Raw genomic sequence first — 26,211 nt, 5'->3', positions numbered from 1 at the left:
GAATTTTAAAGTTTTTACAAGAGCTTAAAACGGCGGTTGCTAACAAGTAGCTAACTGAAACTACAGTGGTTGTCGGGGAGATTAAACATCATCACGCCATGAACTCCCTCACTAATCCGCCTTACAGCCTCGTGTCATGTTTTTCAGTCCTTTTGCAAATATTAGGTAAATAAACAACTGATTAAGCTATGGTTTCACTAGCTTGTCAAAACCTTTGATTAGATTGAGGAAGCATAACGGTTATGACGTCAAAATCAACTGACTGCAGAGTAGTTCGCTTGTAGCATAATGTTAGCTTTATGTGTGTGTGTGTGTTTCATCAGAGTATATATACAGAGTATATATTATATACTCTGATGAAACATTTATGTATATATATATATATATATGTGTGTGTGTGTATAGATAAATGTGTGTTGTGTTTTGGTTTGTGGTTTAGAGAATTTATTGACTATAATAATGAATTTGAGGTGAGGAGTTATTGCGGGTCATTAATGAAACAGGAAAATGTGTGCCGAAAACAATCATTTATTTGAACAAAATTCACAAAAAGACAAAGCTACAGTACATTAGGGACAAGTTCAAGATTATATACATACGCATTTATTGAGTCCTTTATAAGCACTCATTTCTCAAAACAAACTTGCAAACAATAATTGTAATTTCTACAGATTGTCTGGCAGTAATGTTAGCTGGTTTTGAGTGCCCATTTTCTGAGACTGTATTAATTTTTAATCCATCAATATAAAAATTATAAATCTAAAATGATTACTCAATCTTGGACACATTTACATCACAAAATACATATTTTACATTAGACTGCATGTACAACTGCAGAGATGTAAAGCGATTTTACCTGAAAATGATTTATCTAAATTTAAAAATCCAGTATATTTACATTGTACAAAACAAAAATAAAAATGTTAAACGGTTGTAAAATGTATGTATGACAGTAATAGTATTACATGGGTGAAAATGGCTAAATGTTAGTAAGATAACTATGCATTTATTAGCACGTGAAATCCACTTTTGAGGTAATAAGAAGCTAGATGACGTCTGAGCTTGATTAATGAAGTGACAGACTGAAAATGTACATAACACAATATGAAACGATATTAGTGATTAGTCTATCACATCTAGATGAAAGTAGTGACGATAATGTTTTTACAACCTAAAGAAGCAGTACCAGCTCTGTCATTTTAATATGTTTGTAGTAATTGTAAAACCATCAACAGTGCAAGCTACTCACACAACACACACAGCGAAGGACAAAACATACAAGGCAACTTTTAAGTTTTCAAAATAATCTGTAAACAGTTAGCAGACAACAACAGCAAAAACAGTTCTGAAGTGTTTAGGAAAAAGTTACGAGTCATTTTAGTAGAAAGTGGAGTTAGCTGTTACGCCTTCAGTATGTCAACGCATACAGGATTCATTGTGCATGCTCACCACAGTGAAACCACTGATGTACACTCAGTGTAGATTAAGAATAATAAGGTTGAATCTGTAGTGATTAGCACACCTTAAACTGATTGCTCCTCCATTAGATGTTCACAGACTTGGACCTTAAAAGCAGACTGCAAAGCAATTGGAGAAGGAAAGGATACTTTCCAGCGGTACAGCTCAAAAAGCAGACAGACAGTGATGTCCATAAACTGTATCTGTTCTCATGTAAAAAGTAAAGATACATGACAAAAGCACAGCATATTGAAGACAGTGTGCTGTTTTATTGTTATGTTTAAAATGGTAAAGCTTTTCATGAGTCAGGGTGGCCATTTGTTGTACGTTATAATTTGTCACAACTTGAGAAGATCAGGCTAACACCAAGCCATGACAGTTTGTGTACAACATGTCTTCTCACTTTACTTTAATTGTTCTGAATATGTCTGGCAGGTGCACTCAGCTTCGTGTATATGTCTAATTTCCCTTTAAAGAAGTTATTTTTTCACCATTTGTTCACTCTTATTTAATCTCATCGTATATACTCTGCCGCCGTGGCCTCGCAGCTTTCAACATTTTCTGGTTCCTCTTTCTTTGGTTGTCCTTGAGAGTTATCACACCTCCCTTCCTTTCCTCGTCACACTCTTGTTAACCTCATCCTTATCGTTATTGACTCCTTTTTCTCTTGGGTTTCCTGTGAGCATCCACTATACATCTTCGTGGCTCTGTGATGCAGAGGGAGGAACAACAGAGTTGTCGTTGTGGCAGCAGGAAGCAGATCGAAATGTGGCGGAGCCAGCGAAGACAGGCGACGGTGTGTCATCGTCTCCCTCTGGTCCAGAGCTGGAGGTGGGAGATGGTGGAGGCAGGGAGGAGGAGATGGAGGGCTGGATAAGACGAAAAGAGATCCATTTTTTTAAAGAAAGAACACTCTTTTTCTTGTGAATGACTTAGTGATTTGGTTTGCTCAGGTTCAATGTCATTTACCTGTAATGAGACACTGGATTTGCTTGTTTTCTCTTTGACTTTAGCCAAAACTCCTTTGAGCCCAGAGGATCTCTCAGTCATCTCCAGAGCTGCTCTCAGCAGTTTTGGCGTCTCTGGCCTTACAGGGGCTGCCTGGACCAGAGGGGAATCTTTGGGCTCTTCTTTTGGCTCCGGTTTTTTTCCTTTTGTCAGCATCTTTCTGTGTTTGAGACAGCAACATCTTGTTTTCTACTCATGTAATCAATAAAAACATTAATAAATGTTCTAGTATGGATATGATAGATTAAAATGTCATGCCAGAGTTGGTTACACTAGTTGTTATCATGGTTTAAAAAGTGCAGTGGTTTTACCTGGCCTTCTTGCGAAGCATTTTTTTGGACTCTGGATAGTGGACCAGGATCTCATTCAGGTCCTTCTTGTCCAGGATGAAGAGATTGGCAAAGCCATGGGTAATTACATTTGCTGTACGTCTGTTACCCCCACCTACTGCAAGCAAACTACCAATGAGAGTAATCTGGTTTAAAAAGGACATTTGGAACCAAGTGTGACATTTCAATTGTTGGAACATACAGGACCATTCAATTATTTTATGCAATATTTTGGGGGTTTAAGTCAAAACAAAATGGGAAATAATAATTCAAACCAAATGGAACACATTTGTTTAAAGTTGTCATCTTAGACACTTACACCCCATCTGTAGTACATTTTCCAATAATATTTAATTCAACACAAATTCTTAAAATCTCTTCACCTGATCTCTCCAAAGACTGATCCTGCTCCAAGAGTGACAAAAACCGTCTTCCCATCTGGTCCTCCAACCACCTGCACCTCACCCGCTTTTATGATGTACATCTCCCGACCCACCTCGCCCTGAGCAGGATATGAATGAGACGACAGAAAGAATTCCACAAATGAAAAAGGGAAACTTTTTTTCCTAAGAATGAAAACACAGGCGAGTTTGCATAAAGTACCTTTTTACACACATAATCCCCAGGTAGGTAGACAACTGAGCGAAGACTTTTCAGCATATCAAAGATCATCTGTCTGTCACAGCCCTGTCGAAGTGGAAAACAGAACAGTCTCAGTCTAGTTGCACTACATGTTTTGGAGTTTGTACGGCCACGAAGTATGATCATGCTGTTGTTTTTACGCATATTTAAAGACTTCCTACCTGAAAAAGTGGAACTTTGCTGACGATGGAGTAGTTTACATCTACGGCGATGTCCAGACGCATTTTATCTGGCAGCTGAGTCAGCAGCTCTTGCTCATCTGGGAGGGACATAATACAACTTAGAGTAAAACTAAAACAAGTCAGGTGGAAGAAGTGTATGACACCATTCTGCTCTTCTTACCCAGCATGCCTTGTGATTGCCAGGTGTAGTTATACCAAGTCTTGACGCGGTTCTGGACGTCTTTGGGGATGCGATAGGAGGACATGTACTTAATGGTGTTGTCCATACATGTGCGGTAGTAGGTCTGACCAGCTGTGGCTGCTCCAACCACATCGCGCATCTGAGGCACATTTGGGTAAAACGACCAAAAACTGTTCATTTAACACCATCTTTATCTTTGACAAGAGATTTATGAAGTACTAACTAATGTCAAATTATTATTAAAAAAAGGAAAATACTGGAGCAACTATTATTTTGTACACTACGTGTGTATTTACACCAGGAAAGCCCTTTAGTTCGCTTTTCTTGGTCTGGACCAAATACAATGTTTCTTTTTGGTTTAGTGTGGTTCATTTTCACACTGCACTTTTCACAAGAGGCCCAAACAAAACCAAATGTGCCAAGATCGTTCAATCATTGGACAGAAAGGTCTGGGGCGGGGTAAAGCGGTAATTGCAAAATGAAAGTAAACAATCATGGAGAACTTGCGTGCTGCACTCGCTGTCTATTGAACATTTTGAGCAACAATTACATCTGTGGTATAGGTACGAAAATATTCCATTGTGGAAAATAATGTAGGCCTGTGTGAGCAATCAACCGGTGTTCAATAAGATATGTGGCACAGGGGAAAGGAGGAGGATCAGACTACAGCAGGAGAAAATAACAAGAAGTGAAGCGCCAGGAAAACGCTGCTGTTCTGTTCGTAGTCTGTGATTTAGACTACGATTAAACACCTGAAAGATAGACCAAAGATTACCTCTGCGTCTCATATCAAAGAATATATCAAACAACAACACTGTGCTGCTAACCAAATAATTAATTCCCTTAATGCGCGGGTCAATGGGAGCCTATTGTGTCCATAAAAGTGTAAGATTTTTAGAACTGAGTCGGACTGAGGTCCAGTCACACCTCTAATGAACCTTACCAAGGTTTGTTTGGAGTTCGATGGTTTCTATTCACACCTACACAAAAGGTCTGCACCAGGGTTTTAGTTAGTTTCAAGCGAACTAAACAAGGTTGGTGTTAATACACCCTTAATGTGAAGGAGACACAAATGTCTGTGGCTCAGCTTTTAGAGTCTGTCGACTCAACCAGAAGGTCGAGGTTTTGATTCCCGTCTCCTGCAGTCACATGTTCTTGGGTAAAACGCTTAACCCCAAGTTAGCAGCCTCTGCCATCAGTGTGTGAATGGGTAGGTGTAAACTGTGGTGTAAAAAGCACTTTCACCATTTAAGTTTTATCTACACACCTGTCCAATCATGATAGAGAAGGCAAAGACTCCAACAAAGTAGTTGATGAGTTGGAAGACGATCTCGAACAGGGTGGTGGGGTCTGGCAGACCACCGATGGTGATTAGAGTCTTCACAGCAAAGTAGTAACAGCGAATGTAACTGAGCAGAGACAAAGACATGCAACTGTAACAACCACATTTCCCACCGGGATAAATAAAGTATTTCTGATTCTGATAGAATGGACCCAGTTTGTAAATCTTAACAGTCATAAAATGTCAAACGATTCAACTATATTATATATTATAGACTAAGGGAAAATTATTTTGGATTGTTTGAGTAATCAGAGGTGAAAAATAATTAAAAACTGAAAAACAACCAGAACTTTTCTTCACTTAATAACTCCCTTTTAAAATGCTGTCCTTATCTGAAATAAAAACAGCCACCACTTGTGTGTGAGTGTTTATTCCACTGACCTGTTGCCCTCTCCATTGTACACCCACTTGGTTGATCCCAGTCCTTTGAGTGCAGAGCCCCAGTAGTAAAGACAGGCATTACAGTGAAGACAGTAAAGAAGGTAGGTGGTGGTGCGAATCACCCTGAGAGACGGAGAATAACAGAGAGTGATGCCTTCAATGCCTTTTAAACTGATAAGCAGAAACATCTAAGAAGACAAAGTGAGAAGAGAGAAAGTAAGACAGAATATGGAGCAGGGCTGTATGAAGCATTACGCTGCAGCTGACCTGTAGATGTAGGCTTTGGTCAATATTGCCTCCAGACGCTCGTTGAACTCAAAGAAGGAGTTGATCTGGAGAGGCATTGAGAGCAGAAAATATTGGCTGTCATACAACTGAAGAATTGTTACCTTGATAACTGACATCTTTTGTAAAGCTTCGGGTGTTTGATTGACATTCCTGCCAAAAATATTTTTTTATCACCATACTGCTTACATGTTAACAAGCTGTGATGTGTTGGAAAGGGACAAAATCTAAATACAGCAACAAAGCTCACCTTCAGCAGCCTGGGTAAGCGTAGCAGAGGGTTGACGCCAGTTTTAAAGTAGAAAATTTCTAGTGGTACAAGGCTGGCCACATCAAACTGAAAAACAAGACGGGATAGACCACTTGACTGAGATTTCTCATGTTATAAAAAAACAATAAGAAATGGACCTTATTCGTTATCATTGACTTACTTTGAATCGTTTGGTTTTCATGTAATTCTTTCTCATCTCCTTTTTGTCATTCTGTCAAAAAGAACAAAACAGTAGATATAAACTTTAATCTTGGTAGATAGAATCTTAAATTGACAACATTTTTGTTTGAAACAACAAGCTTCTAATTTAAAGACCAATGTCAAATATCTACTGAATCATAAGATGACCTTGCTATATAATCAGACATGAGGGAAACATGCTGTGTTGACTTGCTGGCTTCAATGACAACAATGCAGCAGAATCTAACTTTAGATTCTGGTCCTGAATGGTCTGGATTAATTTTGACAAAAGAGTGTAGTCGGTTTAAAGGCAGCCCCACACAGGTGTTTTGAACACCCCTTGGTTTGCCATGCAAACCGCAAATTGTAGCAGTAATAGAAGCGGACGAGAGAACTGGTTCAGATAGAACTGGTTCAGATAGAACTGGTTCAGATAGAACTGATTCGGCTCGACCTGAAGAGCCTCTGCATGTTTCTAATAATTCCTGTAATAATTCTAATATTGGAGATTATTCCGCTTGGAAGAGGGGGCGGGGGGGAGGCAGATCTTGTCTATGTTTTTAATATTGCTCCTTTAAGTCTACAGTGCAGTGTAATCATTCTGTAAACAGGATTGTAGCTGTTAGTAGCAGCAGTCTTTGTCTCCAGATATTCAGATTTCTTCTCTGAGATGCTTTTCATTAAAGTAACTGGCACAGTCCCACTCACCACTATGTCTCCCCCGCGAACAAACTGCAGGCGAGGCTGGAAAATGGTGATGTCAAGGATGTAAATGAGGTCACACAGGTAGTCGGTCAGCAGCCAGTAGTAAATATTGTCAGGAGTCTGGTAAGGGAAGGCCCAGCGCAAAGGGATGAACCACACATTCCAGTTCCAGGCCAGATTGACCAATAACATCCACAGCACGTACATAAGGTCTGACAGAGGGACAAAGATGAGAGGTTAGAGGCAGAGAGAGAGAGAGAGAGAGAGAGAGAGAGACGGAGACAGAACAGAGAGGGAATTAGATCATTGAAGGGAATTGAAAATTACAAATAAGCAGGTTTTAATCCAAATTATAAAAGAGAAATTGCATTTGCAAAAACTTGTATTCACTTACGTGTGGGAGACAATTTTTTTGTATTGTGACAACAAAGTAAAGTAGATTAAGCTCAGCCCAAACGTCATATTCCATGATCATCACTTTATCATCGTCAGAAAAATCGCTGACACTTTTTGTAAGGATAAGTTTCAAACAACAAAACTTTGACATTGAAGAAATGTGTTCACCACTATTTGGTTGGTAAGACTCTGAGAGCCGAGCGCACCAGGTGGGCGTATGCCTGGATTTAACCTTGCGTCCAACTTAGAGCTGAAACTAACAACCAACTTCAAGTTATACCCTGTGTACTCGTTGGACTTGAGCCCGGTTTGTGTCTCACCTGCATGTACTGTAGTTTTAAACTCACCTCTCATCAGACTCAGTAAGCTGATTGAAAGGTTTAGTTTTAACTGACAAGCCCTGTTTGTAAAAGTGTTCTCCCCTCAACTAGAGCAGGTGTCGGGCAGAAACGCAGCAAAGTTTTTTTTAACAGTTTTTTTTTTTATCTATGTCTAATAACGAGATTTTAGACAGGATAGAAGTGTGTTACATGGCAACCCTCACTGCTCCCTAAATGTTTACATGGATGCTGCTGTAACTGTTCTCCTTTAGACTTGATGCACTCAGTGTAAATTTAAGTTTGGAAGTCGGTTGTAGTTAAATCGGACGTAAAAAGAAACACCTACTTTTCTCTGGGCATTATGTCATTTTTTTAACTAAAGTAGATTTCACTGTGCAGTCCTGTAGCAGGAAGTATGTTGTATTAGATTCTCACTGGTAAAAGGGTCGATGCTGGCAGGGAAGCGGTAGTGCATACAGGCTCTTATCCAGCGAGGGGCTTTAACCTTGCAGCATTGGCTAGCCTGCTCCCCACCCTCCACTCCATGGCCTCCTTCTCCTTCTCCTTCTTCCCCTGAAGGACCAGCTTGTGCCTCGCTCTCTTCTTCCTGCTGAGGAACAGGCTGAGGAGCTGAAGCTTCGGGAGGAGCTGTAGGGGGGAGACAGGTAGGGGGGAAAAAGTCAGGGCAGCGAGTCCTTCATGATCCCATTTTGGGAACAACTAATCAAAACACTCGAGGGACACTTGAGTCAAACTTTTGAAATAACGAGGGGGAAGCTGAGAGGCTGGTTACTGGAAATAAAGTGTTTCACTCCTCAGCTTTGTGTGTGTGAAGGTCAGTGGGGACTTTCATGTTCCTGACAATGCTTTTTGAGTAAAGATGCCAATCTACTGTGTAAGGATCACTTAAAAGGCTGAGAAATAAATGATTGTCTGGACAAAGCTCTCTTTTAATCCAGAAGGACAACATGCTTCAGTGTAGAATCACTCTGGGTCTGTTGTGTCTGTTTCTACTTTGTATTTTTACTGTTCAAAGATTAAATTGAATACAGTATATATAGAAGTAAAGACAGGCTCAGTTTGTGTGTGCGTGTGGGTTACAGAAACAAAATGAACAAAACTTACAAGTGATGGTGCTCTCTTCATCTGAGCTGTCAAGGTCTATGAGTTTCTCTTTTGCCTTCTCAGTCCTCTCTTTGAACATCCTGACCAGCTCCTGAAGACGCTCATTGACCACGGTGCTGGTCTGACTGGCCGAAGACGCAGGACGTTCTTTCAGTCTTAGGACATCACAAATAAAAGGACATGTTGATTATTTATTCCACCATTTATGTGGAATTAATAACGTGTTCACACAGTGTGTTTACATGTTTTTCTGTGTGACCGCAGTGCTCACATGTCATCTGTGCCGTGCAAGCTGGACTGGCTGGGCCACGCTCTGACCGGCGTGTTTCCTTCATCATCATCGTCCTCACTTTGAGACTGCAGATTCCTACTGTACACAAAGAAAGATCACTGGGTGAAGTTTGAGACACTTTTACCTCTGAAAGATTTACAGCAACAGTTTTGTGGCTTTGCTGTAAATAATGTCTGTAAAAATAAAAAGCCAAATTCTGAGAAAAAAAAAAAAGATACATTTTGTACAAGGGCAAAATATGATGTTGTACTTTATGCTGCTACCTGCTATCCTCCTCCTAACTTCATATGTAAGGTTGAGTAGAATGCAAACTGAGACTTCACATTGAAGATAATAATTTAAAGAGCAAATGGTAAAATAAACTGTATTAGATAAAATATTGACCTGGCAGCCCCTTGTGTGTTTATAGAAATGGATGGATGTTAAGGGTGTGATATCTTACATATTTCTCCAGATGGTCCTTCGATGCCTTCCACTAGTGTTGTGAATTTGTTTATGTTTACGAGAAAGAGACAAAGAAAGAGACAGTAAGGGAAATTATATTCAACAAGCAAAAGTAATTACTCACAAAATACACTACAGGGGTTTATAAACCTCAGGACTGTTGTGTTTTTTGTTTACTTTTTGTATATGACACGCATGATGCAGTAGCCACAAACATATCAATCTGTGAAAGCCATGCAGAAAAAGGAGGAGTGCCTACAGAAAAACAAACAGTCAGCGTCTTCAGGGCAGTCAGAGCTCAGTAATAACGAATGTAATAGACTGTCTTCATCTGTTCTGTAACAAAAATCACTGCATCATGGTGGTCCATCTGAAATACAGACAGACCACCATGCTGTTTCTACCAACTGCGTCTGCACAGTAGACAGTAAAGGGCAACAGACACACGGATAAGATCAATCGATCACACAAACACGTTTCTTTGTTGTGTATTGTTTTGTGAATCGTTTTCTGTTTTTGATTTAACTTCTCCACCTGCCAACAGAGGAAGTTGGGAATTTATGAAACCTGAAAAACTGATCCAAGTGATGTGAATCCAGATTGCTCTTATGTGAAACACCTGGCCATTCATTCATTGATGTTTATTAGAGCCAGTCAAATCGACCCATGACATGTATCACTTAGCCCATATATTAACTCTGACACGTAGCCCATATTATACAGCATGTTTAAAATGCACTAAACTGAAAAATGTATGGCAGAACTCATGATGAAAATGTGAAGCTAAGAGTGATATTATAAGTAGTGTCTTTATCTGATGTGCTCAGCAGAGTGACTCCGCCTGACAGTATTTTCCGCAGTGTCTCTAAGATGTGTAGCGAAGAAAAGATCAACATCCAATCACTTCGTCCGCTGCAACACTGGTCGACAAAGACAAAGATTCTGTTTTCCCGTCCTGACCTGGTATTTATATCAGTCTCAAAACTTCTTAATTGGTCTGGCCCATATAAATGTGGTGTTATACTTAAAAAAGAAGGATCTCTGTTGATAGGAAAGAACAAGTACTAAATTACAGAAATATAAAATCCATGCAGATGCTTACTCTTTGTCTCCTTTACTGTAGTTTGGCGCATGAGGGGAGAGAACAAAAAAAAATCAACAGTAAAAACAATTCAGCATTTCTGATAGTATAAGCTTTGTTGCAGCTCAAGTAGCATTACATTAAAATGACTACCAATGATAATAACTCTCACCTTTGACGACCCACAGAAGGGGTCACTGGGACGGTGAGGGTTGTAAATTTGGGGTCCTGGGTGGTGAGGATTTTGGGAATATTTATCTCCCTTCCTCTTGCCCCGTCTCCTCCTTCCCGTCCTCTCTCATGGTCTGAGTCGAAGTCCTCTACGTTGACTGCTGGATGAAGGCTGAGACTTGAACTCTCTGGAAAGACGGAACGTGACAACAATATGAGAAATTATTTGTTCCTGTTTTTTTCTGTTTCCTATTGTTATTTAGATTACACCACCTACATAGTATAACAATGTTAGTTATCATAAATGACTTCAGGTGTAAACAAGTGATCTTACAAGAAAACCAACAATTCACCTGCAGGTCTTCTTGGTGTGGCGTCTGAATCATCTTCAATGAAGAATGCCGGGTTACAGAGACCAGAAAGCTGGCGGGATGGTGAGCTGAGCTGCTTCGATGGGGGACTGACAATTGGCGGCAGGCGTGGGTAGGATGGCACATTGGGCAATTCGAGGGCACTACCATTTGGGGAGGATGGAGATGGGGAGCGGGACCGAAGCTGAGGATGGTGAGGAGGAGACAGAGGGGAATGTCGGACGAGCCGGTTAAGCTCAACATCTTGCTGATTCTTGTCTTGCTTTTGTTTTTGCTGTTGTTGTTGTTGTTGTTGTTGTTGTTGTTTTTTAGGCATCTTGAGGCATGAGGCTGTTAAGGCGGTTCTGGATGTTGAGGAAGTACTGCTGAGTTCTGGTGGGGAACTGGGAGATCTTCTGCGGGATGGTTGAAAGGCTCTGGGTAACACCAGACAGAGAGGGGGCGACTGAACCCTCAGAGTTCTTGGGCAAGAGCTCCGTCAGAGTCTGGGCTATATTCCGGGGTACCTGTGTGAGACGTATCTGGGATAACTCTTGGCGCAGTTCAGGGGGTAGAGAGGGTAGGCTGGGCAGGTACTTGGTAACGTCAGAAAGCTGTTTGGGTAGCTCAGGCATGGAGGGTAGTTTGGGGGCAGAAATGCCATTCTCTTTGAAGTACGCGTTGAGGTTGCCCAGGCACTCTGAGGTGTGAGGAATGCGCATCAGGCAGCTCTTGAATGCATCACAGCTGACTGGAGCTACAGAGGAGACAGGCAGAGAAGAACATGAGCAAAGCAGACATGAACTAGGGATTGAAAGTCACACAGCAATTTGTTCTGTCTGAATAACAGGGTCACGTGTCCTCTCAATGAAACGATAGATAATAATAAATAACCAGAGTCAGTAGGTGATATTTAAAATGACCGATAGCTCACTCACTAACAAACATCATGTCAATTAAATGTAAATGTATTTATCTAAATGTAAACAAGCATGAAACAGTCAGCCACACAGGAAGTAGTAAAACAACAGCTCCTGCCACAGTCAGAGAAAGAATATCTTCTAAAATTAATGAAAAAGAGATCCAAAAAGTGCTCACCACCACAGCCTTCCCCAGTAGCTTCCTCCTCCTACAATAAAACACAAAGAATGACAAGAAAGGGCTTAGCATCAGATAGGATATAAATTTGCTAATTAGGAAACATATTAGTTTATAATATTACTTTTTCACTAGCTTTGTCAGAATCTGGGCTTGGACCATCTGCCTTTGATTTCTGTGGCTGCTGGGTTACAGGCTCAGCGTTGTCATTGGCTGCTTTGATGATGGTTTCTGGTTCTGATTCTGGATCAGCCTCGGGCTCAGGAGTCGCAACTGGTTCAGGACTTAGAGGTGGCGAGTGGGAGGTCCGCTGGGGCTCTGCTTCCTCTTTTTGTTCTTCATTATTTTTTCACAAAAATAAAATGATACAACAGTCAAAAGACATCAATGATAGAGTTGTACTGAACTGAGATGATTATGTGTAATGTAAGAGTTTAAAAAACTACCTGGGTCACTGATGACAGGCTCCTCGGACTCTTCCTCCTGTTTCTCCTCAGCAAGGTTCTCTTCCTCTCTGCAGTACAAGACAGGGATCAAATCAGTTACAAGTCATGTATAAGGCTGAAAGTTGCATTAAACATCAGTGAGCTGTATTGAGTGTCCAACAGTTAGGGCCAAGCTCTGATATTGAGGAACCACCTATCATAATGCACCGTTTTTGTTTACTGTGCACTCATTGCAATTTTAGATGGCAAACCACCTATTTACAAAAACAGATATTGATGCAATATCAATACAGAAGGTTGGAGAAGGCTTGAGGAATATATGAACCCTCTAAAAATGATGGTGCCGCTGGGTCACAAACACATTTAAGACATGTTAAATGTTATGGGTATACTGTAAATCAGTAGTTCTCAAGTGATGGGTCGGGACCCCAAAGCGGGTCACAAAGGTGTGTTCAGGTGTGCCTGGAAGGAACAATATTTATTAAATAAAATCTGATTGATTTATAAATATAATAAGTATAATACAATTCCCTTTTTAGAAACACTCATTTATGCTGCTAAAATGTATACCATAGGCATTATGATAGTCTGAAATGATGTATTGAATTAGACAAAGACACCTGTAACAGCAAACCTTACATAACGCCAATTATCAGTTTGTATCCTGACAAAAACAAAAAAAGTTAGAGATCAAATATAAGGTGACAGCTGATAACATATATGAGGTCCTTTAAGTAGGCTACGTAACAACGATGACATCACAAGATAACGCAACTTACTTACTCTCTCTATATTCAAGTGACAACAGAAAAAAACGCGTACGAGCTTCAACACACGATAAGTCCCACGAACTCGGCGGCCGCGTTGATTCAGAGAAGATTAGGGAATTTTAGGAGGTTCAGAAAATAGAAAGGTTAAAACAAAATAATTCATAACACCTCCTCCGTCCATTATTTTCTACTGCGACTCGAGGCGCAGCAGCAGCAGGTGCACACGGTTACCATGGAAACCATGGAGAGTGTCTGCAAAAGGAAGCCACGGTTGCTATGCATGGTCGTGTGATGCTGATGCAGCGCGTAGCGACAGAGCACATAATGAGAACCCGCGGGATTTGGGACTGGCTCGAGAGTTGGCGTTAATTCCATGCGACCAGCAGGACACGGGATGCTCTGCAGCGCCTCCGTTTGTACAAAGAAACGCAGTAAATGGCGCTGTATTTGAGTACAACGTCATTCAAAAGCTGCTCAACTTGAACCTCTGTTTAATTAGTCAGTAATAAGTTTTCCTTCTCCACTATAACTTTGCTAAATGTTTGACAGACAGACAGACAGACAGACAGACAGACAGACAGACAGACAGACAGACAGACAGACAGACAGACAGACAGACAGACAGACAGACAGACAGACAGACAGATAGATAGATAGATAGATAGATAGATAGATAGATAGATAGATCGATCGATAGATACTTTATTGATCCCGAGGGAAATTCAAGTTGCTTTGTGTCGTGCTCATGATGGATCAATGTTGGGTCTTTGTAGATATAATATAACAATTAGTCTTTTACCTGCTCTTTTGTACCATGTCTTGAGATGACATTTGTTATAAACAGGTGCTATACCAATAAAGAATGATCAATAAAGATCAATTAAGAAAAGTAAAGGACAGAGAAATAGATGTTTGTGGACATCTATTAACATTTACAGTTTGACTTCACTGCATTGTTTTAATAGCAAGTGCAGACGCTGGGACTATAGATGAGCATATTATGATTGATGTTATTATTGAGAATAAGTCAAAGTTTCTAGCATATTTTCCAAAATAAATCATAAAATGAGTAATACATTCAGTTTTAATTGCAACAATTTCAAAAAATATTTTTTGTAATCATTTATAAGCCTTGAAAAAAAATTAACAATACATTGAAATCCTTGGTGAAAGACTCAGGGGTAGGATGCTACAAAGGATTTTCAGGTAGTATGTTCGCATTCTTACTCTGTGATTTGTTTGTGCTCCTCACTCTGCTCTTCTGGTGTCAATGGCAGCCTGGTGATAGTGAATATGCAGCATCACATTAATCCTATTGACAACACATTTTAAAAAACACACTCTCTATGGTGTTCTCTATCTACTAGAACAAAGGCCCTTACTCCACATCAGGCTCCTCCAGCAGTTCTTGACTTCCCAGTGAGAGTTTAATGGACTGCCCCTCACTGGCCAGCTGTCTAATGGCCATCTCAGCCGTCTGTCTGGCTACTTCTTCAGCCATACGGGCCATCTCCAGGCGCTCCTGCATCAGGCTAAAGAGGGACAGGACACACACATGTGCAGTCAATGCTTGGAACATGGTAAATTAGGTTTGAAATGTACCAAATATTACTCCTTCCAGTAAAACCACAGTTTAATTTGTCCTTGGACCATCGTCTGCAGCTGTATATAAACTGTTCCAACCAGCTGAGTTGTTTCAAATTGACCTTATATCATTAACACTTTGATGCTGCGCCTCTCTCTATATTGTCAGTCAAACTAGAGACACACCGACAATTGTTGAACATCATCATATCATCAGTGCAGATATCGACCATGTTTACAAACATCAGCACATGTGTATCGTATGTGTGTTGAGTTGTTTGTGAAGAAACACGTTAGCTGTGTAGGAATCCAACCAACTGAAAGATGAGCAATGTCCTGTGACATGTTCAGTGAAGGGACAAAAATACATCTAATCTCAAAGCTCATTTGAAAATATTGCTTTATTTGTATTTGTTAATGTTTCTGATGGAATTGTTGGCGTGTCAGGGTTCAGTAGTATTTTTTTTTTTTTTTAATATATACTTTATTAATCCCGCGAGGGGAAATTCGGTTTTCACTCTGCATTAATGGAGAGGTCTCAGAGTGAGGGGGCTGCCCACAGAGAGCGCTCCAGAGCAGTTTTTGGGGTTCGGTGCCTTGCTCAGGGGCACCTCGGCAGTGCTCAGGAAGTGGGCTGGCACCTCTCCAGCTACCAGACCAGTTTCCGGACTTGGTCCGTGCCGGGACTTGAACCGGCAACCCTCCGGTTCCCAAACCAAGTCCCTACAGACTGAGCTACTGCCGCCTATTATGACTATTCTTTCAAATACTTGTATCTTTTTTTTAAATTATATTATTATTAATATTATTTTTCAAATGTTTTAGTTAGGGGTATTTATCAGTAAGTGAATTAAAAGTATTGCAGCTCGGACCACCTCCACCTCTCTTACCGTTCCTCCATGGTAGCCATAGCCACGTTTTCAGCCTCCATCTTTATGCTCTGAATAAATGGTGTCCAGCGCCCGGTCTGGGTCTCTGCATCTTCTTGAGACATTTTTGTCACACTCGGTGAAGGCTGGGATTTTTGAATGACGGTGGAGTTGGACTGTGTCTGCTGGTTATTTGTTGGAAGCAGATTTGGTTTCTTGTCGTTTCCGGTCCCAACATCATGTGTATGCTGGCCCTCATTGTCGGAATCCACATCTTCCAGCACCATCTCAGGTTTGAGTTTGGCTGAAACTATGTTGGGATGAGAAAGGGGATTTTTGCATGTAAAGAAAGACATGGCAGGAATTAGACATGGTGGTAATGGATTTTGTTTTGTAGTTTCATATATAAAGGCCTTTTTTAAACTTTGACACACATTACAAACTTGATTTCTAATTATGGAATCTGTGAAAACTGTTTATTTACAGTTCAGGGGGGCAGGGCTTAATGTTTGAGATGTAGATAAAGATTTTATATTTAATTCATCGCTATGTGTGAGGTTGCATGTACGTAATGTGTTTCAAATGAGAAGGGTCACTGCACACTTAGTTCTCCTTGTATCAACACAGCAGTTCATAAATCAAATGACCAAATAGATACGTCCACAATGAAGCTTTATTATTCCTGTTGTTTCTTTACATTACAGTATATTTTCTACCACATTTTATGCATGACAGTCACCATTTTTTTTCCAACGAGAGCAAGTATGGTTCTTTAATGAGAGTCAAACCCTCTGAAACAACAGCAAACCAAACGTCCAGGCCACATTTCACAGTTCAACGTTTTACAAACAGATCAAGTGGATCAAAATAGGTATTAAAATGCATTTAGTGCTCTTACACGTGTTCAGCTTTTATTACAATGTGGAAATGCTTTAACAAATGTAATGTGATCAGGCTGAAAATGGGCTCGACTTTGAGCACAACAGTAGATAAATAGGACTTATATATGGAAAAATAAACATTTACAACATCTACCTCTAAATATCAAGAAAAATATGTTTTAATGCATAAGCAAAATATACTACATAGTCAGATAGCTGCCCTTATAGTATTTTCAGTTTTTGTGAATTGGGAACAAAAGAGTTGATACCTTATGTTAACATGCTTCCAAACAGAAACAGATTTGTGTGAAATTTAAGGACCAGTATGTCATCTTTTTATCACCTATTCTGTTTTTTGTTTTTTTTCTGGCTGGGAAAATGGCAACATGAATATATAATGTAGGTTAAAGCACAATAAGAAAACTTTGAAACTCTGTAATCGTCACTGCATGGTGCCTACAGGATTTTCACTAAAGTATACAGTACATGTTTTAATAATATCCGTGCTCTCATTAGGTCTTAATACATTCATAGAAATCTGTAGCGTGTACAGCAAGGTGAGTTAAATATATATTTCTTCATTCTTGTAGTTTTCTCAGCTGCCTGATTTGTGTATTGGGCTGTATAGCAGCTGTGAAGCTGCCAACAGTACAGTATGTCTTTTTGGTATCTGTGTCTGTCTGTTTGATCTGGAAATCAGAGGCTCCCCCAGTCGTCTCCTCCTGCTGTTTAAGGGGCTCGCAGCGCCTTCCCCCCTGAAACAGAAGGAGAAGAGGGACTGAGTTAGGCTCCGACCGTCCGACCAAAACACCTCTTCAAAAACTATGGGTGGAAAAACAAGAGGGTGCTTCAATAGAAAACATATAGGCAACCATTTCCAGGTATATTGCACGGATCCAATAAAATAGGTTTAATAAAGCGCAGCCCTTGTTTTGAAAGAAAGGATTTTATCTTGTTTAACTTCCCATTAAGTGATCCACTTGATTGAACTGTGAATTGTGACACTCAGGAACAGGATTTGTCTAAAGCAAGGAGAAATTGAAATAAACTGAAACTCACCTTTCTGTAGGACTACAGCTGGAGGCTGGTCGGGGGGAAGAAAAATAAACAATAAAAGAAGAGTTGTTTACAAGTTGAATTGCTATGCTTTGAATCCTAAATATTGTAAAAACAATTAACAGGAAAAATTGGCAGGTTGAAAGAAACTATAACTATCCTAAAGTTACCTGAGACTCGTCTTTAGGTGGAAGTGCAGGCTGAGGCAACTTAAGACCTAACCCGGACACGAACCAGCCAACCACACTGTCAACAGATAAACTGATTAGCTGCACATGCTGAGAAAAAGAACACACAAGTTATGGATTTCACTGTGCAGCAACATCGCACTCTGCAAGTAACTTCAATAAAAATAACTGTAAAATCTGCTGATGAAGACGAATACTTTGTCAACTAGATGAATTGAAATAGTAGTTTCAAAGGTTGATTTAACAGCCAAATAACTTTCAGCAAGGAGAATAGTGTCTCTGCTGTGTCCACTGTGTTACTTTGGTATAGTGAGCTTTACGCCTCTCGTGTGATTGTTAAAATGACTGAGGCTAAGAGAAGATGCTGACGGAAGAAGCTAAGAAGAGAAAAAGAGAGTGGCTGTCTGAGCAGGTAGTGGAGTTTAAATCCATGCAAATATGTTTCTGACCTTTCTGACATAAGATAAGGCTCAATATTCATCTATGTGATCGTTAGCTCATGTTTATCAGCTTTATAGGGTGCAGGAAGTCTTCAAACCCAAATTATGTCTCAAGATTACATACACAGTTAAATCAATTTATTTTATGCAAAAAACTTTTCTCTTTCCTATTTGATCTTCAGGTTGGCTTTATATCTGTTTTACAATAATAAAATACCCTCTCTAATAGCCATTTAGACATCATGGCAACAGTTGAACAAACAAACACACAGCACTCCACATGCAAACAGTTTGCAAATAGTGGGCTGAAAAGGGTGCAAAATCAAATTTCTGAATGAAAATGTTTGCTGTAGTAAAAACAAGTATTTGTATATAATTAATCACAATTTTCAAAATTCCTGTTCTTCCCCATGAAGCTCATCTACACTAGCTTTCAGTGGTGCATTATTTTTTAGTTCCGGAGGAGAGAGAGTAAATTTATGTGAATAAAAAAGACAATGAGGGGATTAAAACATACCCTGAAGCTTTGCTGTCAGTGTCCAGAGAGATCCCACTGAGAGATTCAGGCGGTGGAGACAAAACTGGAGGGACGAGAAACACACAACAAATACAGGTTAAAAAACAAACCATACAATGAATTCAAGAACAAGTCCCTATTTAAAGTAAGGTTGTGAGGCCTCAAGGTTCAGGGGAATGCTTTAAGAGTTTTTGTGTACTTTTGTCCAGGGAGGACCGAGTTGACTTGTTCGATGGTTCTATGGGCACGGCACCAGGGGGCAGCATAACCGGCTGAGGGACCATCTGTTTTATCCAGCTCACCACGCTGCAGTCAAGAAAGACAAGAGGTCAGATATTCTCTCGTATTTCTTTTCTGTGGCCTGTGATGTTTGTAAGTTTGTGTCTTTTCATTTGCGACTCACTTGGGTCCAAATTTAGGGGTCAGATCCTCCACCTCATCTTCACATTCTGAGTGCATCTCCACTACAGGGATGTGTGGGAGGGGGTCGAAATCTGCTGAGACCAATCAGAGAGCATATTGAGATATATACTGTGTGTGTGTGTGTGTGTGTGTGTGTGTGTGTGTGTGTGTGTGTGTGTGTGTGTGTGTATATATATATAAATAATGACAAAACAAATAAAAAGGCACCCACCTGGCAATTTTTCAACCTCATATACCTAAGACAAAACACGTTAAAGTTATTGTTAGTATATCAACAATAACAACATCATAATGAATTATAAATTATCTCATCTTCTATATGAATAACGTCAATGTTAGCCACACACAAGTTAGCAGCAGCCCCGTGTTTTGTATGTTCATCAGCTTCATTTGGTACAGCTCGTGTTTCTTCCCATGTGGGCTACAAATAGTGTTGAACAGAGCAATAAAAATCCTGCTTCACAAAGGCCCCTTCACACAGAGCAGAATGTAAACTAAAAGTTTGGCCTAAGGAAGCTGCATGTTGCAGACCTTAAAGTTCAATTATTACAATCTATGCATCATATTTACTTAAACATTTTTGATCCATGCATTTACAAGATACACTTTTTATTCTAATATCTTGTCAATTTAGAGGTGACATGGAATAAGTGAAGGGTTTGTTAAGCATATAAACTTTTTCTCTGATTTGTTCTGTAAATCATCAGTAATGCAGCGCTGAGGCTTCCAGGTAAAAGGGCTGTCAGTCACAAGAAGTAAGTGAAGTTAACAGAGGGCTTTAACCTGGTTGAACCACCCCCGGTTTCCGCTGTAAGCCTAATCCTTACACATGATTAGTCATAAAACCCTGTGACAGCAGCGCTACGTCGTTAAAGTCAAGTGTAACTGACAGATTATCTCGTTGTTGCTCGGCTACTCGATCTCATATGAATCTATATGCTCATCTTGTTCCTATGGTTCAAAAGTCCCATATTCGATCATGCCTTTGACTTGAGTCTCACCTCGGTGTGTTCCTCGTTGTCATTAATCTCTTTGTATTTATCATCAGGCTGAGGCAACACCTTGGTCAGACCCTGAGAGACCCAGCCAATCACCCCGGTCCTGGAAGAAACACAGAGCTGAATTTACCTTTAAGGAATGTAATTAGCATTGAATAATAACTTCTATCTCATCATACTGTACCTTTCTCCATTCTCCCCTGACTATTGGATGGCATAAAGAGGAAAATAAGAGAAAGAAAACAATAAACATCCTAAAGGTTAACTGTCCTGTGACTGAAATGTGGTCACAGGAGAAGTTCATGCCGAAAATTAATACTGCAATCTCAATGTTTTTAACATTACAGATTGATGTCAGTGAGTAAATAAGAGGCACCTATTGGCTATGTTGCATGCATAATTCTTAACAGGCATATAGAGATTTATTTCTCACAAGACAATGTGTAAAATAAAAACAATGACCACTCAAACATGTGAGAGCTCACCCGGGCGTCAGAGTTGGACCTGGAGAGTCGAGGTGTGCCAGATGGTTGAGGCAAAGCGCTGACAAACCCATTAGACAGCCAACCTAAGACTCCACTCTGGGTCTGACTGTAGAGTTAGAGAAGTAAAGTGTAGTTTCCGTCAACATCCACGAACACTTTCTCAATCACTCAGAGATATATCGAGGAGTTTTACCTGTCCTCTGAAGCCTCGTCTGTGTTTTTTGCTGTGGGTAAACACAACACGGTAGATATTTAATAAAGTCCCACCATTACTACTACTACTCAATGTAGAACAGATACTGTAAATAACTTTGGAAATAATCCTTACCATCTTTGTTTTTGGTATGGTTCTGTACAATCAGAGGGACAGACGGAGAGAGAGGAAACAATGAGAGTCGAAACACACAGACATAACACAGTGTGTGCTGGTGTGTTTGTTTTTGTGTGTTCATGTGTGTGTGTGTGTGTGTGTGTGTGTGTGAGGTGTGTTTGTTGACATACAGCAGCGGGGGCTTTAGCATCTTCTTCTGTCCCAGAAACTTCTGGGGGCTGAGGGACCACTTTCACCACCCAGTTAAACATCCTGTTGGACACACACACACACACACACACACACACACACACACACACACACACACACACACACACACACACACACACACACACACACACACACACACACACAGTTAACCTCTCAATAGCCCTTAATCAAACAAGAATGCTGATCATAATACTCCTTCCCTGTGATTCATTAAAGCAGCCTGCATCAGGCTCTTATCTTGAGCTAATGAGGTCTGATGAAGGACATTAACCTGCTTCGTCTTTACTTTCTCGTAGGCTCCATCTTTGATCCAGCTACAGAGTTCTTTAGCTGTCAGTTAAATTTGTCTTTCATACATCTTAAAACCTTCTGAAATGTCTGATCTTTTTCATCAACTTTCTCTAAGAAATGCAGCACCTGTCGTCATAACTTCAGATTCTCATGTGAAGTTTGTATCTTATATGGCTGAATAAATCGTCTTGGTCAGTGTAGATTTCCAGCTATAATTCACTAGAGAGGAGACAGGATTTTGTCCTTCATGCACAGAAGTTAAAAGTCAGAGGAGGCTACAGGGCAAAGGTGGTAAACCTCGGGCAGCACTGAACCATAAGCTGCTTTACCGACGGCCTCCACAGGTGGCAACAAGTTAAATCATTTGAGAGGAGAAATCTGTCACTAATATATAGAAGAGGAACCTTAAACAGGTCAAGCATACTGGTTCAACAAACAGAAAGAAAGTGAGCAGGATTCCCACTTTTTGTGGCAGAAGAAGAGAAGTGACATCACTTTAACAACAGAGAAAAGTTGTTTGACCTGCAAGATTTCCTGCAGACATGGAGGCTATCAAATTCACTGTTTCTAAAAGTCAAAATCTCACAAGACTAATGCACAACTAGTCACAGTAAAAAAACAGTAGACCTACTTTGAAAGTTAAAGGTAACATTCTTTTTACCTTGCATGTTTAAATAATATCACATTAACTATTTGTGCACCAAACAATAACAACATTTTACATTTTGTCTCCAGAGACAGTTAAGCTTTTGAAACTGTGACTCCTGACATCCTTCTCCCATCAGCAGGGATCAGAGGGTCCTCTCGCCTGGCCTAATCTGAAGTTAGTTGCCTTGGATTAAATCGTGCAGTTCTGCTCCACTGACTATAGCCGTCCTCTCTGCTTAGGCCTAGAGCAACACCTGAAATGTCCTAAATTCACTTGGCCATTGTCTGTCATCATAAGAGCAGAAGTGAAGCATCAACATCACAAAGATATAAAGGTCTAAAATATTGTTTGGGAAGGATTAGAGCAGCCATGCCCGGGTGAAGTTCAGACTTCAACAATAAGCAAATGGAAAGCATCGCCTCCGATCAACGCTCATGTATTCATTTTACCAACCAATTTATCTATTTCTGCCTCTTTATAAATCCAAAACGTGTTCCTTACCTGCGTGTCTACAGGAGGTTCTGCATGCCGTTGGCGTAGAGATCCAGAGTGCGGCAAAGCCAGCACAGATCTGCTGGGATTGCCACAGAGGCTGACTGGGGCTAACAGGATTACCCAGCACCACCTGAAGGTCAGGAAACAATCCCTGTTCATGAGCCATCACAGATTAACGGCAGAGAAAAGTATCACCAGGTTATCATCCCTGATTCCAAGTGTTATCACTCACTCATCTAATAAGACAGCAAACAAGCAGATTGCAGAGATTTGAACCTTTTCCAGCAGCCGCATACCGGACGACAGGTCACAAAGTATTAGATAATGTGGATCATGAGCTTGTTGTGATTACAGTCTGTAATGTTCTGAAATGAAAGGGAATGTGGTTGGCCCTTCCTGTTTCAATCAGGGAGATAGTTTGTCTTCACTTTTGTGACTCTATTTGGTACAAAAAGAAAAAGAAGTCTGAAGTTCTTGGTACTGTATGTCTTAATCCATCCTCATTACAGTTTTAACCCAACAGATGATGCAGTCCGACTACTTGACCAACCAGTCATGACCTCTACAGACCTTTTGACAGACAAGCAGTCAGGAGGACAGAAGAAAAGTAAAGCTTATTAGTCAGTCTCAAGGGGTCTGACCAGACCTGCAGTGATCTTATGTTGTTCCTAAAGCCGCACGAAAAGAAATGTCTGCAGACGTCAATCCCCCTGGAAAAATAAAACCAACAAAGTAGCCTACTGTACTTTAGTTCTGTTAACTTTATGTATTATGCTTCTATATATATATGCTTCTATATATTTCCTCCCAAAGAAAATTAGAGGACAGTATTGTACTGTTTATTGAACTACTTTGTTAACAGCAATGAAATGTAAAAAGCATTTTTTTCTATCCGTCTTCACAGGCTAAGCTAAATGCTTAACATTTTTCACAATTTATGGCAGCTAGGCTATAGAGCAACATGTTTACCCACGAGGTTTACCACCTTTGTTAAAACCTGATAACATTTGGTAATCTGAACTTCATGAGTTTTTAAATATTTGGTCATAACTATTGGAGGTAATAAACTTTCAAACGGATAAATATATTTACAAAACATTATTTTCAATCCATGAAACATTAGCTGAGATATTTAAATCAGCTCCAAAGTGCCACACTCAGAGCTAGCTGATAGCCTAGCTTGGCTAAAACATGAAGGTAACCTTGTTGTTTACCTTACCAAAACACACAACAATGTTTTTACATCAGGATTTTCCGACCTTTTCTTCTGATCCAATCACCTTTTAGATATTGCACGCAGCTCCACCTAAGAGTGAAATTAACATTAATCGATACTTTTGGGGATCTCTGGACTCCGACTGTGTTGCAAATGAGAAACAAATAAAATCACAACCTTTAACAGCTACATCAAGGCTAAGCATTGGTACATTCAGATTGGGCTGAGAGGCCACTTGAGGAAAGCAGCTGTTCGTAGACTGGGGGAAGCAGCAGAGAGAGCCTCCTGTTGGCTCTGGCACAAAAGAGAGGACACAAGCTGGAAGCCTGGAGGAGAGGGGCAGTGACCTGGCCAGTCACTGCTGACCCGCCAACTGGAGGGTGTTGTGGTTAAGGGTCGAAACACCCAGTGAAGGTTGGGGACCACCTGAAGACCTCTCTTCTAGGCCAAGGCTTCACCCATTGGGAATGGGCGTATGTTTGCATAGTAGATGTGTTATACAAATGAAAAGATGTTTTAATGTAATATAGAAAACCCAGTTTGTCCATAAGTTTCATGATGAGTACTATTTTTTTTAAATGAACATTTGGCTTTCACACTCAAACAAAAACTCTTTGAAAAAATTCCAGATATTTTCAGGAGGAACTGCATGTGTGAATGCAAACAGAAGAATTTTTTGTATTGACTTCACCTATTCTCCAGACAATTCACCTTGAGCCTATGGAAGCGGGGAGTGACGTGTATATCCCGTGACTGCTGCACGGTGCATTTACTGTGTATAGTCTACGTTCCACCAAAACAGTGGATGAAAATGAGAACATTTTGCAATGACAGAGGGACACCATCTTACAGAACTCACTCTCGTTGCTTAGTGTTACATGCATTGCTGTTTCAAGACGGCAGTCCCACAAAAAGTCTGGATGATCTGATGTGAAAATTCTATTGAAATTTTCAGGAGTGCATGTGTGAAAACAGCTATATGTATAGGATTTTCAATGCACTCTTTCTTAGACTTGTAATGCTCCTCCTACATGTCAGTAAATGAAGGTAAATGTTAGTTGCAGGCTGAATAAGACAGAAGGGTTGGATTAAAAGTAAGAGTGAAGAGCGTAGAAATCTTGATTTACAAGGATCCACAGCTATTGCTGATTAAAGGACTGCTGTACAATTAACATGACTCATGCACAAACTTGTTTGTTGAGTCAACTTGTATTTGCTTTACGAAACATTGAATCAGACGTACTAACCAGTAGATATAAGTATGTCAGGTAGTTAATTAAAGAGCAATAAACTGGTATAAAGAAAACCCCATCCTATCCTGACAGGTCTGTTTTTGTGTTTGAGAAAGGGAACTAAAGATGAATTCAAGGTGCTGATGAGGCAGGAGGCAACAGGTATATCCCATTATCAGCTCAGCAGAGGATCAGTAAGGAGATCAGGTTATTGCACAGAGCTTCAGGCCTTGGCTGGAATATGACAGCATCATTGTGGCCTCAATCCTAATTGAACATCTGGATAATACAAGGCTAATTGGGTAAAAGACTCCAAAAAGAGAGAGAGAGAGTAGCTTAAGGTGTAATTGAATAATGGTCTTACTATTTGGAGAAGTGTAGGAACAGTTATTTATGATTAAATTTATTGATATAGTTATGGGTTTTTTTTCCCACAACAAGACATTAAAGACAGAAACTTACAGACATTGTTCAAACTTGTTGAAGAGAGACTGAATCAAAGTCAAAAAACAAGAAAGAGAAGATAAAAGAGAAAGCAGGTCCAGAGGAAAAGCTGCAGTGGATGATCTGTGAAGGAAGCTAATCCTGATTACTTCTGACCTCAAAACATGTGCTCTCATTCGCTCACACACCTCATGTGCACACAATAGCACAAGCATGCAGCAGCTAAGACAGTAAGGCGACAAGTAGCCTATTTCATCGAGGTACATTTCTTGGACAAAATGTCGCCACGTCTTCCATGATCACTATAAAGTTGGCCTGGATGACAAATTTGTCCTACAAAGATTATTTAAATCGTACTCTATTTGTTTTAAATGAATAATACATTTTTGGACCCATAAAATAACATTAGCTGTTTATTAGCAAAAGATGATACAATACAGATACA

General features: G+C 40.1%; 2 protein-coding genes across 2 annotated transcripts; both read right to left on the bottom strand.

The window, feature by feature from the left end:
* Positions 1-512: 512 nt before the first annotated feature.
* On the bottom strand, positions 513-24,155 carry LOC306825823 (uncharacterized protein). Its single transcript, XM_079346778.1, has 40 exons — positions 24,134-24,155; positions 22,881-23,004; positions 21,400-21,481; positions 21,227-21,248; positions 21,092-21,122; positions 20,899-21,004; positions 20,598-20,617; positions 20,417-20,516; positions 19,627-19,651; positions 19,396-19,486; positions 19,192-19,298; positions 18,993-19,056; positions 18,018-18,093; positions 17,762-17,875; positions 17,444-17,546; positions 15,932-16,382; positions 14,840-14,989; positions 14,685-14,735; positions 12,688-12,755; positions 12,435-12,577; positions 11,147-11,465; positions 10,795-10,981; positions 10,644-10,658; positions 9,540-9,572; positions 9,077-9,175; positions 8,806-8,960; positions 8,116-8,328; positions 6,968-7,176; positions 6,240-6,290; positions 6,059-6,145; positions 5,791-5,855; positions 5,524-5,646; positions 5,068-5,209; positions 3,780-3,939; positions 3,599-3,696; positions 3,399-3,482; positions 3,179-3,297; positions 2,778-2,924; positions 2,428-2,626; positions 513-2,327 (listed from the first exon to the last, which is right to left on the bottom strand). The coding sequence occupies exons 3-40, from the start codon at positions 21,478-21,480 to the stop codon at positions 2,148-2,150; spliced, it is 4,488 nt and encodes a 1,495-aa protein (XP_079202904.1). The 5' UTR covers position 21,481; positions 22,881-23,004; positions 24,134-24,155; the 3' UTR covers positions 513-2,147.
* Positions 11,382-13,814, bottom strand: LOC306824944 (uncharacterized protein). The gene is made up of 5 exons (XM_079345369.1): positions 13,471-13,814; positions 12,688-12,753; positions 12,366-12,577; positions 12,242-12,272; positions 11,382-11,900 (listed from the first exon to the last, which is right to left on the bottom strand). Exon 5 carries the CDS (start codon positions 11,863-11,865, stop codon positions 11,473-11,475), a length of 393 nt encoding a protein of 130 aa, XP_079201495.1. The 5' UTR covers positions 11,866-11,900; positions 12,242-12,272; positions 12,366-12,577; positions 12,688-12,753; positions 13,471-13,814; the 3' UTR covers positions 11,382-11,472.
* Positions 24,156-26,211: the final 2,056 nt, after the last annotated feature.

Source organism: Symphodus melops (genome assembly GCF_947650265.1).
Source record: "Symphodus melops genome assembly, chromosome: 6".
NCBI lineage: Eukaryota > Metazoa > Chordata > Actinopteri > Labriformes > Labridae > Symphodus > Symphodus melops.
This window is presented reverse-complemented; position numbering and strand designations above follow the sequence as displayed.

Bases quoted from the DNA above. Each gene is read 5' to 3' on its own strand.
- LOC306824944 (XM_079345369.1), bottom strand. From the start codon at position 11,865: ATGCGCATTCCTCACACCTCAGAGTGCCTGGGCAACCTCAACGCGTAC.
- LOC306825823 (XM_079346778.1), bottom strand. From the start codon at position 21,480: ATGTTTAACTGGGTGGTGAAAGTGGTCCCTCAGCCCCCAGAAGTTTCT. The intron at 21,249-21,399 runs GTATGTCAACAA...CTGATTGTACAG, and splicing joins ATGCTAAAGCCCCCGCTGCT to AACCATACCAAAAACAAAGA. The intron at 16,383-17,443 runs GTACTGTTGGCA...GTAAATAAACAG, and splicing joins AGATACCAAAAAGACATACT to TTTTCACAGATTCCATAATT.